This window comes from Squalius cephalus, assembly GCF_949319135.1.
Source record: "Squalius cephalus genome assembly, chromosome: 9".
Taxonomy (NCBI): Eukaryota; Metazoa; Chordata; class Actinopteri; order Cypriniformes; family Leuciscidae; genus Squalius; species Squalius cephalus.
In genome coordinates, this window is record NC_137130.1 from 12,910,820 (window position 1) to 12,932,491 (window position 21,672).

The 21,672-nt window shown below is 37.1% G+C and overlaps 2 protein-coding genes across 4 annotated transcripts; both read right to left on the reverse strand.

Moving 5' to 3' along the window:
- Positions 1 to 172: 172 nt before the first annotated feature.
- On the reverse strand, positions 173 to 2,739 carry LOC307164682 (uncharacterized protein). 2 transcript variants are annotated; one of them, XM_079881724.1, is made up of 8 exons: positions 2,421 to 2,739; positions 2,196 to 2,314; positions 2,059 to 2,119; positions 1,900 to 1,967; positions 1,707 to 1,809; positions 1,023 to 1,141; positions 769 to 914; positions 173 to 691 (listed from the first exon to the last, which is right to left on the reverse strand). In XM_079881724.1, exons 1-8 carry the CDS (start codon positions 2,482 to 2,484, stop codon positions 631 to 633), a joined length of 741 nt encoding a protein of 246 aa, XP_079737850.1. In that variant the 5' UTR covers positions 2,485 to 2,739; the 3' UTR covers positions 173 to 630. The 2 variants fall into 2 exon arrangements, with proteins under 2 accessions (XP_079737850.1, XP_079737849.1); XM_079881723.1 differs by having other exon boundaries at positions 2,059 to 2,122.
- Positions 2,740 to 3,394: 655 nt separating this feature from the next.
- Positions 3,395 to 21,529, reverse strand: med14 (mediator complex subunit 14). Of its 2 annotated transcripts, XM_079882414.1 has the most exons (30): positions 21,163 to 21,529; positions 20,606 to 20,632; positions 20,043 to 20,148; positions 19,788 to 19,961; positions 19,580 to 19,709; positions 19,284 to 19,412; positions 18,569 to 18,676; positions 17,358 to 17,490; positions 17,132 to 17,282; positions 15,909 to 16,020; positions 15,507 to 15,632; positions 15,350 to 15,428; positions 15,111 to 15,270; positions 14,820 to 15,014; positions 13,744 to 13,878; positions 13,563 to 13,639; positions 12,897 to 13,057; positions 12,641 to 12,787; positions 11,338 to 11,429; positions 11,082 to 11,234; positions 10,587 to 10,856; positions 10,004 to 10,220; positions 9,514 to 9,639; positions 8,155 to 8,337; positions 7,062 to 7,288; positions 6,724 to 6,903; positions 5,525 to 5,632; positions 4,650 to 4,775; positions 4,258 to 4,447; positions 3,395 to 4,106 (listed from the first exon to the last, which is right to left on the reverse strand). In XM_079882414.1, exons 1-30 carry the CDS (start codon positions 21,330 to 21,332, stop codon positions 4,036 to 4,038), a joined length of 4,263 nt encoding a protein of 1,420 aa, XP_079738540.1. In that variant the 5' UTR covers positions 21,333 to 21,529; the 3' UTR covers positions 3,395 to 4,035. The 2 variants fall into 2 exon arrangements, with proteins under 2 accessions (XP_079738540.1, XP_079738541.1); XM_079882415.1 differs by lacking the exon at positions 9,514 to 9,639.
- Between the last annotated feature and the right edge of the window lie 143 nt (positions 21,530 to 21,672).

A 21,672-nucleotide genomic window follows, 5' to 3' on the forward strand; every position in this document is an offset into this window, starting at 1 on the left:
GCAGCATTCTGGATTCAATTATATATATATTACAAATATATTCTTATTTTATTAATAAAGTTATTAATAAAGTATATATATATATTCTTTCTTATTTTTACTGTTAACCAACATATCCGCTTCTCCTGATCACCTTGTTTGAGTTTATTTTGTGACAATGACCAGGCTATACATTAGAAGGGTGGAGATATGAAATCACACATGTAATGCTGATGATCACTGCTAGCACTCATCAATGGGAAGAAGATGTGCAACAGTCAAGTATACAGATGCATTATAAAAAAATAAAAAAAACATAATTGCATTTTTTTAAAGAAAGAATCCTCTATATGTATGAAAACTCAGAAATCATGAGCAAACAATGCAAAATAAATATCTAAGAAGGCTAAAAGAAATGACTCATAAGTGGTACTCAGAATGTAAACTTTTTTCTTTATGACAACAATGTTTCAAGGTCTTAAAAATAGATAGGTATAACATTATCACAGTCTTATACAGATGAACAAAATCAAGTGACACTCTAAATGATCATTTTTCGAGAGAATCACTTTTATTCTGTGACATTTTCTCGCCATCCACTTGAGGCACTGTGGATCCAGCTGTCAGGAGAGGTTAGAGACAGATTCTCTTTCAGAGCTCTTCTGAGAGTGTCAGTACCGTTGATATAATGTTTTGTGTTAACTCTGACACCCTGTGAAAAGTAAATCCATTATTTATGCATGATTACTTCCTTCTGATTCTAACAAATGGAATCAAAACCACTCTCACCAGCTCAAGAGATGTGCTGGCAACTGAGGATCCAGCTTGGACCCGTCCTCTTTCGAAAGAGACATTTTCAACTGCTTGAAATTGGCCTCAATATCCTTTCTTATGATGGATAATGGCAAGATGTCTTTGAAAGACTTTAGCACTTGCTGTAACAGAGACAAAAAAAATTGAATGTTGTACAGAATCAAACTTTTTTTATGCTTTTTATGGATAGATAATATTAAGTGGATGAAGATGAAGTCAAACAAACTCACATAGATTGCTGATAGCTGATGTGCAATGTACTTATGACTCCCCAGATGCTTCACATCTTCATTTACCTGCTGACTGAGAACCAGCAGCTGGTTCAGCCTCCCAATATAAGGAAAATAAGCTGGAAAGTAGAAACATTTTAAATGAACCTGATTACTGGGCTTTGCTTCATTTCATTAAAGAACACTATTTTATATATGTAATTTTCTTCTAGAACTTTTTAAATATGTATGTTTGTTCATTTTAATATAAATGTAGTATACATGTATTAAGGAATCCAGTTTGTAAAAGAATGCTAAAAACTAGCAAATTACTTTTCTGAAGCATTCTATGTATTATGTTGTCTTATTAGTATTAGTATTATTATGTTTTCATTTTTTTATGCATTTTATGTATAGGGCAACTAATTTAATATTTTCTTTAAATGGATATTATTTTTAATCTTATTTTATAGTAATTATGGTATTTGTACTTTTTTCATGTGAAGTACTTGGTGCTTATTGTCATGCTTTTTTATTGTAGAACAACATACGCTGCATTTCTTGTATAAAAGGTGAAATACAAATCAAGTTTATTATTATTATTATTACCCAGGTATGGTCTCAACCATTGGGTGGTGAATGTTACAGTACCCCATTCCAAAATAATTACCATTCTAGCCAAATATTCTACTTCTGTGGTCTCACCATCTGCAAGAGATTTTTCCAGCATGTCAATAGGCCTTCCGTGTATCATATAAACTTCCACTCGAGGAAATAGAGCAAATAAATTCATAACTTCCAAATGTTCCTAAAGAAATGGAAATAAATGGGAACACATTATCCAAAAATTATAACCGAGTTAAGACGTATGGTTAATTAGTGATTAGTTAGCCTATACCTCAAGCTGAAGTACCGGTTCAGACGAATGTTCAAGGCATTGGTTCATCTGATTTATTATCTCAGCCCCTATTGACACAATCAGATTCAGAGTTTTTATGATAGCAATTATACTAATACAGTAAAGTTATTATTGTCATCATTATAGTCTTAAGCTTACCATGTCTCTTAAAACTTTCAGACTCCTCAGGACTAGAGTCCTGTTTAAGATTCTCCTGAAACTGCTAATGTAGATTAGCTTGTTTGAATGTTGAGAGAAACACACAGGTATATTCAGCATCAGTGTAAGTGTCTCACCTGATGGACCTGAGCTCTGATCAACAGATCCAGCTGGCTGCAGAGACACAGCATCTCCAGTGCCACCTGATCACTGCTCAGGTGAATGGGCATCAAGGGCTTCCTCACACACACCTCAACTGTAAACAACGAGAAATAAAGCATGAATGTGTTCATATTCAATCAGATGAGCATTTCATTAAAAAAATAATAATAAGCAACTGTTATTGAAGAGACCGGCATTACCTTTGAAATGTGAACGATAAGAACAAGGTTTGCAAAGCGGATCCGTCAGACTCACAGCTGCCATTGCCACCGTAATAATCGCACCAGTGACACAGATTTATATGATTAATGCTGAATTTATTCGTTTATTTATCCATTAAGGGCGTTTGTCACTCTCAAAGGCGCATTTCAGCGGTCCTCCTCCTCTCCATTGTGTTCATTCATTCACCCCGCGGCATGAGATGTAAATAAAAGGCGTGGTCAAAATATTGGAGGCTCCGAGTCTGCAGCTTCATAATATTGCAGAAATATGCCGGCGTTCTGTGAACCTGCCGTAGAAATAGAATAAAGTCGCTATAACCAGTTTATGACACAAGTGTCGGAATGGGCGGGCTTAGTGGCCCAGTCGAAATAATAATAAAAATTGACGTTGTGTATTTTCAGTTATGCTTTAATGTTTCTCAGTTGTATTATTTAGAAAGATTTAAATTCATATACACCGCTAGTGAAGCAGTATGTTTATCGAATTGTCACGAGGAACCGGTAACTTTTCTTTGCGCTGTTCAAGATGGACCAATTACAGTCGTTTGTGGTTTGGTTGGCGTTTGTGGTTTAAAAAATTATATATTTTCCGGGTGGTGACCGGTATTTTGAGCATTGTTTTGCACCGCTTAATTTTTTTAACCGTCATGGTTAATTTCTGATTCAGTAGTCACTTTAGATCGAGGCTCCTAAATAAATGTAATGAAACGTCATCTACATTAGTTAAATGACGAAGATAAACCCATCTGGTAAATTATTTAACTTACCTTTTTGCGTTACATTTATCTTTGTCAGAAGATAATATATTTAATATATATATATATATTCATAAACAATTTTATAATTCTGAAAAAAAAAAAAACACAACGAGAATGCATAATTATGCTGTATATCAATCACACCCAAATGCCAGAAATTTCAGCAGTGACATAAGGATAACATCATTTTGTTTTCTAAATATATTTAATTTAACTTCAACAAAAAATAAGGAATTGTTAATGAAAAAGTGGAGTTATTTCCAATATTTATTAAATAGTAATAAACACAGACAAGAAAATGTTTTAGAGCTCTTCCATGATTCCAATGAATTACAATAAAACACGGCTTATTTAAATGTGTCACTCCTATTTCAAGTGACATAAGAAATAAAAGTAATGCAATCAAAATAAACTTTTAAATAGTGTGCTGATAAAGAAAACATCAATACTCACACAGTACTGATATCTTGTATTACAAAAAAAGACAAGAATTTTTCTGCAAAGTCTCAAATAAAAAAAATACAGCTGTAGTTAAACATTTTTTCTATCACAATCATTTCCATAAGAAGTGCATCTGAAAAAAAATAAATGCGTTAGCAGAACTTCGCCAAGCTATTTTTTAAAAAAAGGAGTCCTGTTTTTGTTACAATTTTTAATTTACATGCTTCATTATACAATAAAAAAAATGTTCCATCATATTTCTGCTCCCTTTTTTGACAATATGATACACCATTCAGAAGAGTCCATTGGCTGCAGCAGAAAACCTGAATCTCCCCGGAGTTAGGGATAAATTTATTAACTAACAAGTCTGGAGAAGTTTCCTGAGAGACACCAAGTTATGGCCGTCCAGGGTTCAGTGTGAGATTAGCCATAAGCTCATGAACTGCTGCAAATATTGTGCACTCCCCTGTAAGAAAAAGGTTCGAGTTAATATTGAAATGTGAATGAAGGAAAATAAAATGTACCGAAGTTTTAAAAATTCATATTAAATAAACAAATAAAAGATGCATATTCAAACATTCAAAAAACACTAATCTACATTAGAATGACGTGCAAACCTGATCGTGGTGGATGGTGCTCATTGAACCTCCTGAGGATGGAGCTGACCATCAAGGCCGCGGCTCCCGAGGAGCTGTGCTGGCGGGGGATATCGGCCTGTTGGGTCAGTCCAGTAGCCATGTCGTACACAATGGGCACTATGATGCTGATGGGCTCCTGGGGTACCGGTATCCTTTGGGTCAGCTGGAGCTGTAGAAGAGCATCTCTTAAAGTTAATATATGTCAGGAATCAACAGTAAATTCAAAATGCAGAACAAACAGACCTGCTGGGTGTACAATGGCCAGGAAATAAATCATAATTCAAAAGATCAGCAGTAGAGCAGGAGTTGATTTTATCAATGGAGAATTGGTTGTATAGTGAAAGTGTGAAGGAGTGATTCAAATAACTTACAAAGAAGAGCATCTTGGTCTTCAGCACCACAGCAATGGTTCCTGGTGGGGCAATGGGAGGAGCGCTGGGTGGGATGGTCAGACAAAACTGCACATTCCAATTCAGCTGGGCCGCTTGGTCTGGGAACTAGAGGAAAACGATAAACCGATTAGGGGTTACGTTTGGGGTCGGATAAAAAAAAAAAAAAAAAAATAGATATATATTCTTGAGACCTATTCCCCTGGTTTCACAGACAAGGTTTAAACCTAGTCCCAGATTAAAATGCATGTTTGAGCCGTTTTAACTGAAAGCAACTTGCACTGACATATCCTAAAATATTTCAGTTCCATTGTTTTGTCTCAAGATTCACACCAGTAACGTGTTTTTTTCTAAGGCACGTTTATAAAAGCTACTTAAATCTCCTAAATGAACTAAGGCCTAATCCTGGCTTAATCTATGCAATGTTTGTGAAACCAGGCCATAAACGCGCACATCAACCCGATCACTTTATTTAGCATTCATGTAAACACTTTGTTTCAATCAGAATGAAATCAGTCCGATTAATGAATCCGAACATAAAGTGTTCATGTAAACGTGGCTAGTGTCACATGCTCAAGAAACATTTCTTATTATTATGAATGTTAAAAACAGTTGTTTTGCTTCATATTTTTGTGGAAATCCTTACACATTTTTTTCAGGATTCTTTGATGAATTAAAACATTTCAAAAGAACAGCATTTATTTATTTATAGTATAGTATAAATGACTGTCAATTTTGATCAATTTAATGTTTCCTTGCTTAATAAAAAAATCGTATTGATCTCAAATTGTTAAAAAATAGTGTATGCTTGCACAAAAAAAACAGAAAATTTTTTCAAATAAACAATTTGTGCTTACCAACTCCAATTTCATGATGCGAACACAGTCTCTGAGTATGTTGGTAGGAGCTCCCAACAGCTTCGTGAAGGCATTTAGTGTGTTGTATTTAAAGGGTGGTCCTGCAACCTGAGGTGAAAGTGAAAGAGAATGACTTGCACTTGCATGACTGGACAATACCTGGCTTGATTTCACTTGGCTCAGTTCACTTGGCTGAGTGAACTGATTTTCTTTAAAAGGTTAAAAAAATAATAATAATAAATGCACCAAACAGAATAGCAAAAATAAGTGTTTTCAAACTAGTTAAATGTGGGGTAAGCAATATTTGAAAAACGCTGTTGAAAATAGTTGGCTGGACCGACAACTAGATACAACAACAAACTTGTAGCCGATCAGCATTAGGGGGCGACGAGTCGTATGACGGTGGAGAAGAGAGAATGAGCAAGAGGGAGATTTCAAGAAAGACTGTAGAAAGAGAGACATAACAAAAGAGAAAAGCTCTTAAGAATATCACTTGAAAATGAAGGGTTATGATCAGGAAAGAGCTTTAGGCCCAGCGTTAATATTAGAAAAAGCTTTCCAGCGCTGAAGAGAGCTAAGCGGGAAGGCCTGAAAACAGACACGGAGGTTGCTTTGATTCCACTCCATACGTGAGTAACACTGGTTTGAGTGTCATTGTTTGTCTGGAGCTGCTGTGCTGTTGGTAACTAACAGCGAACTCTTGTTTGCATTTACTCTTATGTATGTAAATTTTTCGTGCTTCCTTGTTGTTCGTTCATCATCTTCGCTTTATTTTTCTTGAAGCATTACTTTGTTGCACTTCTGCTACGATAAATAGACATCCACTCTTACATTGCGTGTGTAACGGAGGCCAGCTAGTGAGAGTTGTGCAGGCTGATGACTGCTAGAGAACATGGTGTTTACTGTTTAGTGTCCTTGTTAGTGCTCCCGCCTCACATGCCAGCGATCGGGGTTCGAGACCGAATCTGAGCCGGGCGGTTAGGATTGCACCCTAATACCTTTAAGCAAGTATTTCCAAACTCGTGACATTGGTTGAGCCAATGGTGTCAAAATAAGCTCATCAGGGCACTCAAACAAACAGATTGCAATTCTGTCTGCTCCCACTTTCCAAAACGTAATGAAAAAGAGGAAATTTGAGATTCACTGACCATCACATCAAATGATAGTTAGTTAGTTGATGCAAGGAGTTCATTTCCTACCCTGGTCTCAAAGAACTTCTCCAGGACCTGCAGCTCCTCCTGCGACCAGGGTCCAGTGTTTTCTGGTGTGACTTTTAGCTGCAGAGTCTGGTAGGATTTGGGGTTGAGTGCCACTCTACATTTAAGCACGTCCGTCTTAAACATGATGACGCCTGGTTCATTGGAGTTCACAATAGTAAGCTGCAAAGAGAAAGTAGTCATGTGTAATTCAAATAGACTATACAAGCAGAATCAACATTCTGATGTGTCAAATGATGTGGTGATAATAGCAAATACTTGTTAACGAAATACTTGTAATACAAGTATTTGGAAATACTTGTTAACGGTTTCTGACTCACGTTGGGTTCTATCTGGATGATTCTCTGTAGGTGTCGCCTCATGATGACAGAGCCAAGGAAGCGCTCGAGAGGTGAGCACAGGTAGCTACCCGCCAGCCCTGGCACCGGGCACGGCATGGGTGAAGGCAGAAGCAGCACATGTAGTTTGCTGTGGGTGAGGATGGTTGGAATAGAAGCGGCCCAGGACCGTTGTGGCAGTTTTCGAGGAGGGGGCATTGCCTGTGAACCTGCACACACACAGTGTGATATCAGCTACTGCATATTGTTTGAAGAAATACTCAAATGTAAATGAATTTTAATTATTTTATTTACATCAAACCTAGTGAATAAAAGTAATTATTGGGTTATTCTCACATACACTGTCAGGAAAATGTCTGGGTAATATTTTACCCCAGAATAAAAAATAAAAATCATAAGAATTCTCTCTCTTTCATAAGAAATTAACAGTCTAATTTTAAATCCATCAAGATATTTTGCATTGTAGCAGAATTTTCAAGACAATTGAGCAAAAAAAAAAGTAAACTTCGATAAAAACAAAATGCATTATCATTATAATTTCTTATTATCCATGTTGAAAACAGTTGTGCTGCTTTATATTTCTGTGGGAATCATGATAAAAAAAAGGATTCTTTGATGAATAGAAAGTTCAAAAGAACAGCATTTATTTGAAATAGACATGTTGTAACATTATAAAATGTCTTTACTGTCACAAGTTAATATGTCCTTGCTGAATAAAAAAAAAGTATTAAAGGGATAGTTTGAATTTCTTTCTTCTGCTAAACACAAAAAGATAATTTAAAGAAATTTTTTTTTTTCAATACTGTGGAAGTCAATCAACTGTTTAGTTACCCATATTCTACAAAATATCTTCTTTTGTATCCAGAAGAAGACAGACATCTATTCAAGTTTGAAACAACTTGAAGGTGAGTAAATGATGACAGAATTTTCATTTTTGGGTGAACTATCCATTTAATTTCTTTCAAAAAAAACTTTATGTCCCCAAACTTTTGAATGGTAGTGTATGCGTAAATATTAAGTAAAATGCTGGCTTTAAACATGTTTTGATGTGACAGATCTATCTCTATGGACTTACTGGTACCAGCTCGAGGGGAGTGGGATGGGTCTGGAATGGGTGAGTGCAAAGAAGGGTTGCCTGGTGACATGCCAGTGATTCGTGCACCGGGCGAGGGTCCAGAAACCTGCGGGGAACCTGGCCAGGGGGCAACTCTTGGGCTGGTGGACAAAATTGTGTATGGTGAACTGGGGTCAAGAGTTCCTGCAAAAAAAAAAAGAAAAGAAAAGGATTTGAACCACAATTCAACATCTTGAGGTGGGTAGCGATTTCCATCGACAATGTAGACAGTGATTTTAGTCCAGAGCAGTAACGGTGCTCCACACAGCCCCCAAAAATGCACATCCCTACTGAATAGGGGGAACTCTGAAACCAGTATTTCTCTGTGAAATCAGAGATGCTTCTATGAAGCACCATACAATGATGCGAACAAGGCAAAAACTAATGCAGCTGATTCACTTTCTTTCACAGTTTCAACAGCAGACCAGTTATGACATTCTGACACATCAAAATGTATTGCATAGTGGCATATTGCGACTAATTTGAGGTAGTAGACAATACCCAGCCCTAATTTACAAAAAAATACACTATCATTCAAAAGGTTGGGGTCAGTGCGTTAAATTGATCAAAAGTGACAGTAAAGACTTTTACAATTTTACAAAATAATTCTATTTCAAATAAATGTTGTTCTTTTAAACTTTCTATTTATCTGAGAATCCTGAAAAAAAATTATTGTAGTTTCCACAAAAATTTGTCATCACAGGAAAAAATTTGATATATTTTTATATATATATATATATATATATATATATATATATATATATATATATATATATATATTTAATTGTAATAATATTTCGCAATATTACCATTTTTACTGTATTTTTGACCAAATAAATACAGCCTTGGTGAGCATTAGATAATTCTTTAAACAAATCTTACAGACCCCAAACTTGACTGGAAGTGTACAAATATTATAAGACATTTATTAAAAATTCAAAAAAAAAAAAAAAAAAAAGAAGTCGCCCAATCAATCAGGCTGAATCGCAGTACCAAGATTTATTTTTAATTTTATTTATATATATATATATATATATATATATATATATATATATATATATATTCAGAATATGATTTGGAAATCAGATGTTTGTCTTCCCAGTCCCACCAGTCAAAAAACAGAAAGAAGCAGGAAATAATACAAGAAGTATCAAGAAAGTGCTCATTTAAGCCAACTAAATCCTCCATGTGGAAGGTCGAGTGGTAGCAACAAATCAGAAGTCTTTCACCAGCCCATCAAAGATTGAAAGCCCTGGACCGCAGAGGTAAGGAGGAAGGCTAATCAACAAAGCCCTAGATCCAGACCTTCCATACACTTACCATGTGGGCTGGCAAAGTTGGAGGTCTGCCCCATAGAAATGCCCAGAGAGGAGGGAGAAGGGATGGGCCCAAAGGGAGAAGGGGCCCGCAGAGCTCCACTAGGGGAATTGGCTGCGTGGATGTTCCCTGCACAAAATTAACCAATCAGTGGCCTTATCAACATCTGACAAGAGTTCCCTTTCACACACGCTGCAGCTAAAGCGTGACAGGAGCTGCAGGCCCCGAATGGAGATGGGTGGACACGTCTATGGCTGTGGGCATGCTTCTCTACCATGATGCACGGTGATGGTGTCATAAAGCACAGACTGACCAATAAAAGCATGCATGTCCACAGACAAGAAGAGCTCGTGGGACGGTTTTGCAATGAGTGGGACACCAATGAGAAAATGTTTCCTCTCCTTTTGATTCCCCAAATCCATGGTGGCATGACCAGCACGGCACAGACAGCAAATTGACAGAATTTGACACGAGAAAAGACACACATATATACCTGGAGACTGCGTTGTCATCATGGAAGGTGAGGGAGGCACGTGGTACGGGTTGGGGGGCGATGTGAGGGGTGGGTACACCCCTCTGCCTGGAGGCTGTGTCTGGGTATGGGGCATGAAGGTGTCATCCATGCTTATCGGGGACGGGGGATTGTCATCCTCATTGACTGAGCGTCTGCGTGCGTCCTGATTACTATCCACAAACATGTTCAAGAACGTCTGTGGAAAATAATGGAAGAGTGACAATTACACCCATGCACGCCTCTACTAGTCCTCAACTGGATAAAGGGATAATGCACCCATAAATGAAATTGTGTCATTTACTCATTCTCAGGTAGTTCAAAACATGTACGAGTTTCTTTTTCAGCAGAACATAAAAGACATTTTCAAGAATTTTGGTCACCAAATAGTTTAGGTTCCCATTGACTTCAATTGTATGGACAAAAACAACAGTCTTCAAAATATATTCTTTTGTGTGCAGAAAAAAGAAAGTCATACATGTTTGGAATGACATGAGGGTGAGTATATGATGACAGAATTTTTTGGGTAGACTATCAATTTAATAACATGATTTGTTCCACCCACCTTCAGTCCAGGGGCAGGGTAGAAACCTTCAACTATCTTGGTGTTGTCAAACAGACTGTAGGCCCCGTCACGGATAGCAACCACACCTCTGCTACGGCAGTAGATGTCGATGCAGTACATGTTGCGGAAGGCCAGTCGGATGTGAGTTGGTGACTGAGGCAGAATGGAGAAGCACTGGTACGCTGTATTGGTCCTTTGGGTGAGTCCCAACATAGGCACTGTGGGTAGCTTGTTGATGGCATTTAGAGGAGCTAGAGTGTCTGAGAGGATCTAAGAACAGACAAGTATGTGAAAATATTACCAGCAGCTACTAATAAATAGCACTTCAAATTGGTCAGTTAATTTTGTTTTGAAAGCATACCGACAGCGTATTTATATTACCAACATAGGCCTAATTAATAAAACTATAAATTACGGGTCATCGACCAGTGACTGCTTAGATTTTAGCAAGTGAATAAAGTTAATAAAGCTTTATAGTCCCAAGGCTCTAGATACCTGTAGAAGTTGTACTACATTGGGTGTCTTGTTGAACATCTCTTGAAGTTGGTGAAGAATTATGTTGTGACAGTTACTACAGCCTGAATTGGGCCCAACAGTCCCCAGGGCCAGATGGAAACGCTGGGTTGCTGAATTCCACTGTATCGTCACCTAAACGAAACACGTCACCTTTAATCACAATTTATTTTGTGATTAAACTAAATCACAAAATAAAGATTCAACATGCATTTTAACAAGTTGAAAAGGTTTTTACCGAGCTGCCTTTGGTACTGCCATAACATAGAACCAGCTTCCGATAATTATACAGTCGTATCTCTGAGAAAAGGCTCAAATATGAGGGCATCTCTGGAAAATGTAGAAAATTAATTTTTAATTTTAAGCAATTCAAGTCATCATGTATTTTCCCATACCTACTTTACAAAAGTTTGGAGATGATGAGATTTTTTTTAAAATGTTTATGAAATAAGTCTATTATGCTTACAAAGGCTTTATTTGCTAAAAACAATGATAAAGCAATATTGTGGAATAAAAAAAAAAAAAGTAAATAACTGTTTTCTATTTTAATATATTTTAAAATGTCATTTACTCCTGTGATGGCAACGTTGAATTTTCAACAGCCATTACTCCAGTCTTCAGCAGCTGCGTTTACATGGACTCTAATAATACGACTGTGATCAGACTAGTAGCACAGTCAGAATAAAAAAAAAATAAAAAAATAAAGGTCACGTCACATGTAATCAAATCAATCGGAATGAAATCGGCCAAATCCGGATTGTAAGGGGTGGTTTAAACCTTTTCTAATCCGATTGAGAGGACATGTAAACACTTGATCGGACTGAGAACCGAAACTGGAAAGTACTGTGCATGTGCAATAACAAAGATGGCGTAATGATGTTTTACGAGTGGAACGAGCTGCTGCTGCTGTTGTTGTTGTTGAATGAAGTGCAAAGTTTTAGGGCGGGTGAAGGGACGATTTTACTGCATGATATATATAAGCAGCACAGCACAACGGTTCATGTCCTCATCATCTCCTATTAGGGCCCGAAATAGAGAAATATTAAGTCTGCTCTTTAAAACAAAAAAATGTAGGAGACTAGTATGCGCAAACAGGGGAAAACTATGTATATTCGTACAGTGTACGCATGTCAAAAAATCAATTCCGATTTGAAGCTTCTGACATATAAATGCGCACATCAACCCGATCAATTTATTAAGCGTTCCTGTAAACACTAAGTTAAGATTCATCAATCAGTAAATGTGTCTATGTAAATGAAATCATTCTAATATCCTTTTTTGTAATATCCAATGCTGAAAACAGTTGTGCTGCTTAGTACTTTGTGGAAAAAAATCTTACTACCCCCAAACTTTTGAAAGGTAGTGCAGGTCAATATCACAATCAATACAAAATTACCAATTTGTCAGCTAAATTATAAAACAACAGTAAATTATCAAATTAAAGCAAATACATGTACTATGACCTAAAAGGAATACATGTTATAGCTGGTTATGACAAAAACTACTAGTGGTTCACCTGATTGGAACAGTTAGTTACATACCAGGTAAAGAGCGTGAGAACTCCAGCACACATTCATAAAGCTGACTAACGCTGTTCCAATCATTCAAGAACATCTCCACCACTTTCCTGCCACCTACTGGCTCTGATAGGGGATTCTCATACGTCAGGTAGACATGCCGCATGGAAGCTGAATTGAAATAGAAAATATTGAGAGAGAAAAAAAAAAAAAAAAAAAAATCACTCACACATCACTGTATTGTTTTGAAAGCCGTTACCAAACAAGGAACTCTCTTTACCTTGCTCTTTGTTGGATGTGACGTTTAGTGGGCAACTGGAGAAAATCAATTCTGCCACCCAGGTGCGATTATTGCGACCCTGTAGTCTGAACGTGCAGTCCAGCAGGGAACGCTCCAGAGTTTTTCTCGTTTCCTCACTCACTCCCTTACAAGTTGGAATTCTGAGAAAGGAGGAAAGCAATTAGTACACAACTCTTCATAAGTTTGGGGTCAGTACATTTTTATCAGTAAAGTCACTTGTGATGGAAATCTAAATTTACAGCAGCCATTACTTCAGAAATCATTCTAATATGCAGATTTGCCACTCAAGAAATATGTATTATTGTTATTATCAATGTTGAAAACAGTTGTGCTGTTTTTAATATTTTTATGGAAACAGTGATAAAAAAAAAAGTCAGGATTCCTTGCTTAATAGAAAGTTCAAAAGAACAGCATTTATTTGAAATATAAATATTTTGTAAGATTATAAATGTCTTTTCTGTAACTTGTAATCAATTTAATGCATCCTTGCTGAATACAAGTATTGATTTCTTTACAAATAATGGTAGTGTACATGGGACATGGTAGTGTACATGGGATAAAGACCTATATGTACATCTACCACATGTGCAAGTCTGGTTTATTAACTTCAGAGACGCTGAACTGACAGCCAAATACAAATCTTACTTCAGAATACGTATAGCGTGGCTACAACCGTCTCCTTCGACCTGAACTCCCTGATGAGGAATCTCCATATTCGACAACTGCGAGAGTAAAAGACCATTCAGTAAACACAAAATGTGACGTTTATGAGAAATAGCTTCAGATAATACAAAACTGCCATCCCCATCTAAAGGATATACAGTACCTCACAGCGTAATCCGATGAGGGGCATGTTAGTGTCACACATAGCCACCAGGTGGGCAAGCTCCTTATTGAAGGCACACATTTCTCCTGACCTCTTGGGTTTCTTCGGTTCAATGGCACTTTGCTCTCCAGACAACTATGTAGTGACAAAAACAAGAATATTAATTACAAACAATATAAAACTGAACAACACAATAGACAGTAACTTTTTTTTCTGTATTGGGAGATACATCTTAGAGGCAGGGACAATCGGTTGTTTATTGAATGGAGGCAGATCTGAATGCAAGCTTGCAGATTATTTTAAGAAAGTGGTTTAAGGTTTAAGCAGACTAAATGATTGGAGAAGTCCGGCAAGTCTCTCCAAGTTACACTATGCAGTTTCCATTTTTCTCAAACAGCGACCCCTAGAGTCTTTGTATTTAACAAGTAGAGTAGAGTACTTGTATTTAACGTTAGGGTCGTAAATACCACTCACGCAGAGCCGTCTCTGCACTCTTCCGACCGCGCTTTCTTCGTCGACTCTGCCATGATTCACGTCTGAAATGCGTGCTAGTGTCTTCCATAGAGGCTGCTTCATATGTTGTTGATGTATGTGACGTCGTGCCGTAAAGCAAGCCGTGATTCACGCGAGATTTGTCGGGGCGCTACCTCTCAAACTTGCATTGCTGGTTTTGCCAGTGGCGTCCCCCCGCTCCTTTGCTATCGGGATGATTCGCCCTACTACGAGTTCGTTTACCATCGAAATGATTTTGAAGCTGTTATATTACGGTACAAATCTTGCATAGTGTGCCTTTAACCGGAAGATCAATTTATGATCATTTAATTTAAAATTACAAGGTCAAAACATTTTTTTCCAAAAATTAAACATGCATGTATGAATTGTTGACAATAAGATCAATAACATGCCTTTAGAATATAGGTAGGGTGAATTTCCATTTCATGCCGACTTTAAAGGGGCACCCGCCTCACCTCTTTAAATACAACACAAAGTGGTTTAAGATGTTAAAGAAAAAGATAAGAAATATTTTAGGTTCTTCGTTAAGTATTCAGTTCAGAATATTTCGTTGAGTATCCCACCTTCCTCTTGGACCCAGGCCGAGTCATTCGACCAGATGAAATGTCCTGCACAAGCTCCTCGAGGTTGGGCTTAAACTGTTGTAGCAGCTGAGCAGCAGGCAGCCCATCCTCACTCTCCATCTGACTCACGGACAGGAAGTAGTACTTATACTGAAGCTCTGTCGAATTGCTGGACACATCAAACATCTCGACCACCTGAGTAAAGACAAGAGTTAATTAAAATGTTTATTTACATAAATGTACAAAAATCTTTATCGGTGAGATAAGTAAATAAAATATATAAGTATTTACAATATAGTATTGTGGGAGGCGGGTGAGTTTGATGAAGAGGCGATGTTTTGACAGGTTGCCCACAGGATGCGTGGTTAAGTTAGATAGATGAAGAGTGTCTGCACACAGCGTGGGAAGATGTTTCACAGACTGTCGACATCTCTGCTCGCCCAACCAGAATCTGTTCAAAATATAATAGATTAACAACAGCCACTGTCATCATATGAAACGCACTTAGAACAGGTAGCTTGACTGCTTACTTTAGCTGTTGTAACCAGGTGACGATGCGCTTCATGTCATCGTTGATACTCTTTTCAATTTCGTCCAACATGGACTGATCTGGAAAGAAACCAGCAAGGTAGGTTAAGTAGTTCAAATGATCAGATGTGGGCCGAATCCAATAGATATGAGACTAACCGACTCCGTAGAGCATTGGCTGAAACATTCCTGAATGCAAATCGACAAATATGTGGAGGCACTCAGATCGCCCGCAGGGCTCCAGTATTGGTATTACTAGTGTGGGCAGTGCAGTTTCTATGAAAGCTGAAAAATAAAAACACAATGCACATGTGCGTTATGCATGCATAACTTATAATAGATCTAACCTTCATCTGTTTTATAACTATTAACCTTTCCATGTCAGGGACTGATTTCTAGTTGAAAGATGGCAGATTAAAAAAAAATGAACATTATTTTATTATCAGTATTAACAGTATGAAAATTGATATTATTAATTTAGATATTTGCTTCCCTACACAATAAAGCACAGCCTCCGGTAAATCAAGCAGGGTGAAGATCTCTGTGGTGTAAAATACTCACAGTTATCACTAGGGTTGCTACTTTTCAGGATGGCTTTGAGTTCTTGCAGTTTCTGATGCGAGCGGGCATGCACACTATCGATCAAAAGCTTTTCCACAGAGAGATGATCGATCTGAAAGAACAGCCCACAAACAGCCCTAATAAGCTTTTATCCTCATTACTGTTATTATACACAAACTTTACAAAGTTTGGGTTTGGTAAAAAAACAAAACATGTTTTTGAAAGAAGTCTCCAATGCTCAAGGCTGCATTTATTTGTTTAAATATTCAGCAAAAACAGTAATATTGTGAGATATTACTCTTTTAAATAACGGTTTACTATTTTAAAACATTTAAAAAAAAACATTTATTCCTGTGATTGTAAAGCTGAATTTTCAGTCGTCAATTCGATTACATACTGTTTATGTTCATCCCTAATCTCATGTTTCACACATAACTTAACTCTAGAGCAGATACTAATGGCTAACATGGCTTAGGTATGGTTATGGTATGGTTATCCGCCAACAATACGGTTGCGTTAATACAGCATTTTATTTTTACGCGAGTGACAACTACACATTTTCAGGACTCACAACCACATTGGAACTATTTGTCTGCCACGTCATATAATGTGAGAGCCACAGTGAACTGTATAAACATGAAGGGTTTAGTTTACTCACGGAGACGAAGAAATGATTGAATGAAGAAGTTCATCCGTAGATCCACCAGAGCTACAGTGTGTGCGAGCTGCGAGGCTCAAACATACACTCTGCACTCGGTTACTAAGCATTTAAAGTCCTTGTTGTTTGTATTTTCAAATATCTGATGGAGGAACTCACGCCTTGATTAGACTCATTAATTTAATAAGCTGTCAATTGTGATAAAACTTCCCGATGGTATGGATATTGCCATTTTTGATACTGTCGCTGAATGTGGTTGTGGGCCCTGCAGGCTCGTATTAAGCGGCGCTGCCATACTAGCCATTAGCTAGCTCTAGAGTTTTGTTTTGTGTGAAACATGACAGTGGATTAGGGATTAAAATAGAGCGTGATCGATGTAAATTTTGTCGATGCATCATTCCAGCCCTACTATCAATATCATTATATATATATATATATATATATATATATATATATATATATATATATATATATATATATATATATATATATATATATATATATATATATATATATATATAAATATATTTATAAAAAGGATATTAGTTTAACCAGTGACACTCACCTTCATGGCTCTTTCCATTAATCTGGAATCACAGGCAGGCAGTGGAGGCTCATGGGAAATCTGTAATGGCTTGGAACCATCCGTCTCATCAATTTTAATGGTGACCTTGTGCACAGGTGCTGTGCCAGTCTTTCTACCCAGGACCTGTTGACTGCAAGGCAAAAATCAAGAGATGCAAAAACAAAAGAGTAAAATGACAAAAACTCTAGTGAATTTTGAAACTTACTTCCAGACTGACAACGTGAGGCACTTGGCAGGGAAATAGCGCTCCACCTGCACTAGATCACCCCATCGCTCTCTGATCAACATCAGAGTCTGCGAATGCAACACCTCCAGCTGTAGTGATAGGCAAAACGAGTCTGATACAAGTCATCAAGGAAACCTTTTTGATTGAACACTTTGTCTGGGCAGGTAAAACAAAAGCTATACATTTCCACTAAGCTATACATTTCTGCTAAACGCGTCATCCGGTAGACTTTTGACAGCTTCAGGGCTTTCATGAAAACTAATTATTCTTAGGCATTTTTGTATCCAGGCCACAAATGTTGGATCGACAGAGGGTTATTAAGAAAACAGTTCCCATAATACTCTTTAACTCCAGTGGTGGCTCATCAGGGGAGGCAAAGCCAAACCAAAATTTTAGAGGTGAAAATGGGAGAAGGACGATTTAATGTTAATAAAAATTCCCAGTTATTCATTTAATTTCATGTTTCAGAATGTGTATTTCTTGTTTGTAATTTGTGTAACAACAGAGTTCTTCCCCGAAAGTCCCTAATCTGCCGATGTCATTACAAACGTTCCATCACCAGAGACTTGTGCATCCATTGGTAAAAAAATTAGCCAATAACCATTGAGTATTTGAGATGAATGATATTAGTCTGAACTGCTACCACTGATGTAACAACTAAGCATGGAGTAGAGATATTGAATATTTAATTGCAAACAAATTTACGAAGCTGCCATTCGGACAGCAGCTACAAATTAAAAAAGGAAGGAAGACCCCACGCCTATGCTGTATATACTACATGAATCAGCTTCACTAAACGGCCGAACGTACTTTTAACACAGACATTTAAAAGGACAGAAAAATGGTATTCAAGTTTGCTTCAAGTGTAGTCTAGGTGAGTGAAATTTTTGAATTCTTGCACCTGGGAACAATACTAGTTGACGCCATTATGACTACAAAGTTTGCCGAGTATTTCCTACTAAAGCACGGCACTTTTTGACTTGAGCGTAGCCATAGCAGACTGGGAGAAATAAGTATTTTTTCTCTGTTTTCTATGGTCAGGTAGCACAGATTTCTTTTCTTTTTTTTACTGCATAAGCAGCCACGTTTTATTGACAGCCCATTTTGCAGGTGGTAAAGTAACCCTTTAACCAACCAAACAAATGCTCTACTAAAACACAACAATCTTAAGTCTTGAGCTGAAAGGATACGGAGGCAGCTGTACATGTCCTGAAGAGGCTTGTCATCTCCAAACAGGCGGGACTGTACCAATTCATGGATATAATTCACCTGCATGCTGTGAACCAATGCCCGTCCATCTAAATAAATAACATATAGAGATGTTATTAATAAATAAAGTTATGAACATAAATAAATACACACTCTGGTTCAAAAGTTTTAAAGAAATAATATTTTTATTTAGCAAAAATGCATTAATTTGATCAAAAGTGACAGTAAAGACTTTTAGTTTCTTATAAAAGATTTGTTTCAAATAAATGCTGTTCTTTTAAACTTTCTATGGATCAAAGCATCCAGAATTATTATTTTTTTTAATCACGGTTTCAACAAAAATATTAAGCAGCACAACTGCTGATAAGAAATGTTACTTGAGCACCAAATCAGCGTATTAGAATGATTTCTAAAGGAACATGTGACACTGAAGACTGGAGTAATGGATGCTGAAAATTCAGCTGTCGTCACAGAAATCAATTACGTTTTATATACTAAAAAAACTATTTAAAATTGTAATAACATTTCTATTATTCTATTATTATTGGTGAGCATAAAGGAAAAACAACTTTACCAACCCCAAACATTTGAATTGTACAGTAAAAATATATTTATATAAAAAAGTTGTGAAAAATGTACATTCAGATGGGTTGCATGATATCTTAATAGACTACACATTGAGAACTTAGTTATTACCTCCAGTTTCCTTGTCTTCAACTAGAATCTCCAGTTTAAGAAGTCTCCAAGGGATATCAGGATCGTCCCCCATCACTGTCAGTGTGGCTTCAAATTCTCCTTCAACTCGAAACTTCACTCGCCCGTTGGCTTGACATGCAAAGAGTTCATAAAAACAAGTAAGATCATATGTTGTGAGAACAAAACACAGCGAAAGGATAAAAGCGTATGGATAAAAATTATTTGGAGATATATAACCTACTTATTACAGTGCAGAATAAGTCTTTCCCTGTAGATGTGTAGAAGTTGGAACTTACCCACAGTTAAGTTGGCCAGCTGTGGGGGCAAGTCAGTGGTGACTAGTCGGTGTCTCAGGATTTGATTCAGCTGATTTAGTGTGGTCTGCTTCTCTGTTTTGGTTATAGGGTCAGGAGGAATAATTTTGTCCTGAAAACAAATAATCCCGTTATTTCCGGTTCTCTACATCCACTTAGATGCTGATAAACACAACGTTTGACTACTCACTCGGATGCATGTGGGCAGACGCGGATAAGACCCGGTGGTTAGTACATCAATGGCAAAAGGGATGGCAAAACTAGGCAAACGCGCATGTACCAAGGCGTCCCTGGCCAGTGATGCCAGTCGGTCAGCCGTGTCAACAAATAAATATGCTTGTTGATCCAGAAATGAGGAGATCATCTGTAAACAGAGCTAAGAATGAATACTACATAAACAAGAATGAAAATAACTCAGATTGGAGGTGGGAAATAAATCACGTACCGCACATTTCTCCACCTTCCCGGCATTACTTGCCCATTTCACAAGAGCAAGCAGACGTACAAAGAGCTGCCGTGTTCGACTGGCAAACTGAACAATTTCAATTTTCCTGTAAGAGACGGGTTAAATCAGTAACGTTTGTATGCATGCATAATGTACACCAGGGGTTTTCGATCAAAGACATAATAGACAGAATATAGATCATATAGATATAGTTTCTTGTATAAAGACCCAGTTTATGCTGTGAAAAAAATATTATTATAAACATGTCTAAAAAATTATTTGAAAAATATTTAGTTTCTATAAAGTTATATTATGTTTTTTTCTACTCATCGTACAGTATTGTTAGATGTATTATTTATGTATTTTCTTTAATAATTTATATTAATTTATTTACTAATTTCTTTATTTGTATCTAATTGTTACTTGTCTTAATCTTATTTTTTATTTTTTATTATCCCTCCCCTAGTTGCAAGAGGGTTCTAGAATGAAAACCCCTATTGTAACCAATATTACAATAATGTTTATTGGAGAATATAAATGGAAACTGCAGGGCAGTTTCTTACCTTTCCATGTCTGTTTTTCGTGGAAGTCTGTGAAAATCATAAAGATATGGTTAAAAACATCAAATGATAGCACAAAGCATTTTATATCTTACATCTAGACAACTTCGGAGAAGTAACAAAGATCCTTTGCCTCAGAACAAAAATAAAAGTGTGCAAATCTACATATCTGCTCTGATTAAAGCAATGTAATATACTGGGATGGCAATATACCAACAGAATATTACAAGATAAAAGTTCGTGCCTGGGTCACCTGCCATATTTCAAATTCATCTAGGCTGCAAAAAGCAGAGAGTAACTTCTGAAGCCAAAGTCAAATATACTAGCTTCATGTTAAAATATATTATATCACTTTGCCATGGTTAAGCAAATAAGAAGTCACATATGTGTCAGTAATAGAATGCAGCAGCACTTCCATATTATTTACTGCCAAGTTAACGTTACATGCAAGACTGTTGTAAAGTAAACATATGGGCCAACGATAAACTAAATCTAACTTTATTTAACCATGCCTGACTAATGACCATTCAAAACAACCAGCCTCTCTCTCATGAACTCACAGCTCAGCCAACAGAGTGATTTCATGGTAGGTTCGCTGCAGCAGAAACTCGATCAGGACGCTCAGTCGAACTCCTTGAGTGGCCGGGGCTCCCGGCGGAGGCTGCGGGGCTGAGGTCGGACCCCCGGCGGGGACCAGCTGCCCGTCCGAACCGATCTGAACTGGAGCCATTTTAAATACAGCGGGAGCAATGTATGGTTACGGGTCCGACCCTTTCTTTTACTCGCGTTTACCGCAAACTAGGCCGAGAGAATATTTTTACGCGTACGCCCTAATGTTTATATCCTGCTGAAACGATTTCAACCCATGGAGAAAAGAAGAAATGAGCCTGTAAGATGTGGAGAGATGGAGCTCCGCCATCACCCACTGGAGCTGAAGCAGGAAACAAAACTCTTCTTTCCTAAATGGCGCTGGATAAATTATTTAAAATAAAAGTCTGAAAGCCAAAAACGTGACTTTTAAAAGGATTACATTTGTATTTATTTATCTTTATGTCTTTCACAGTAAATAC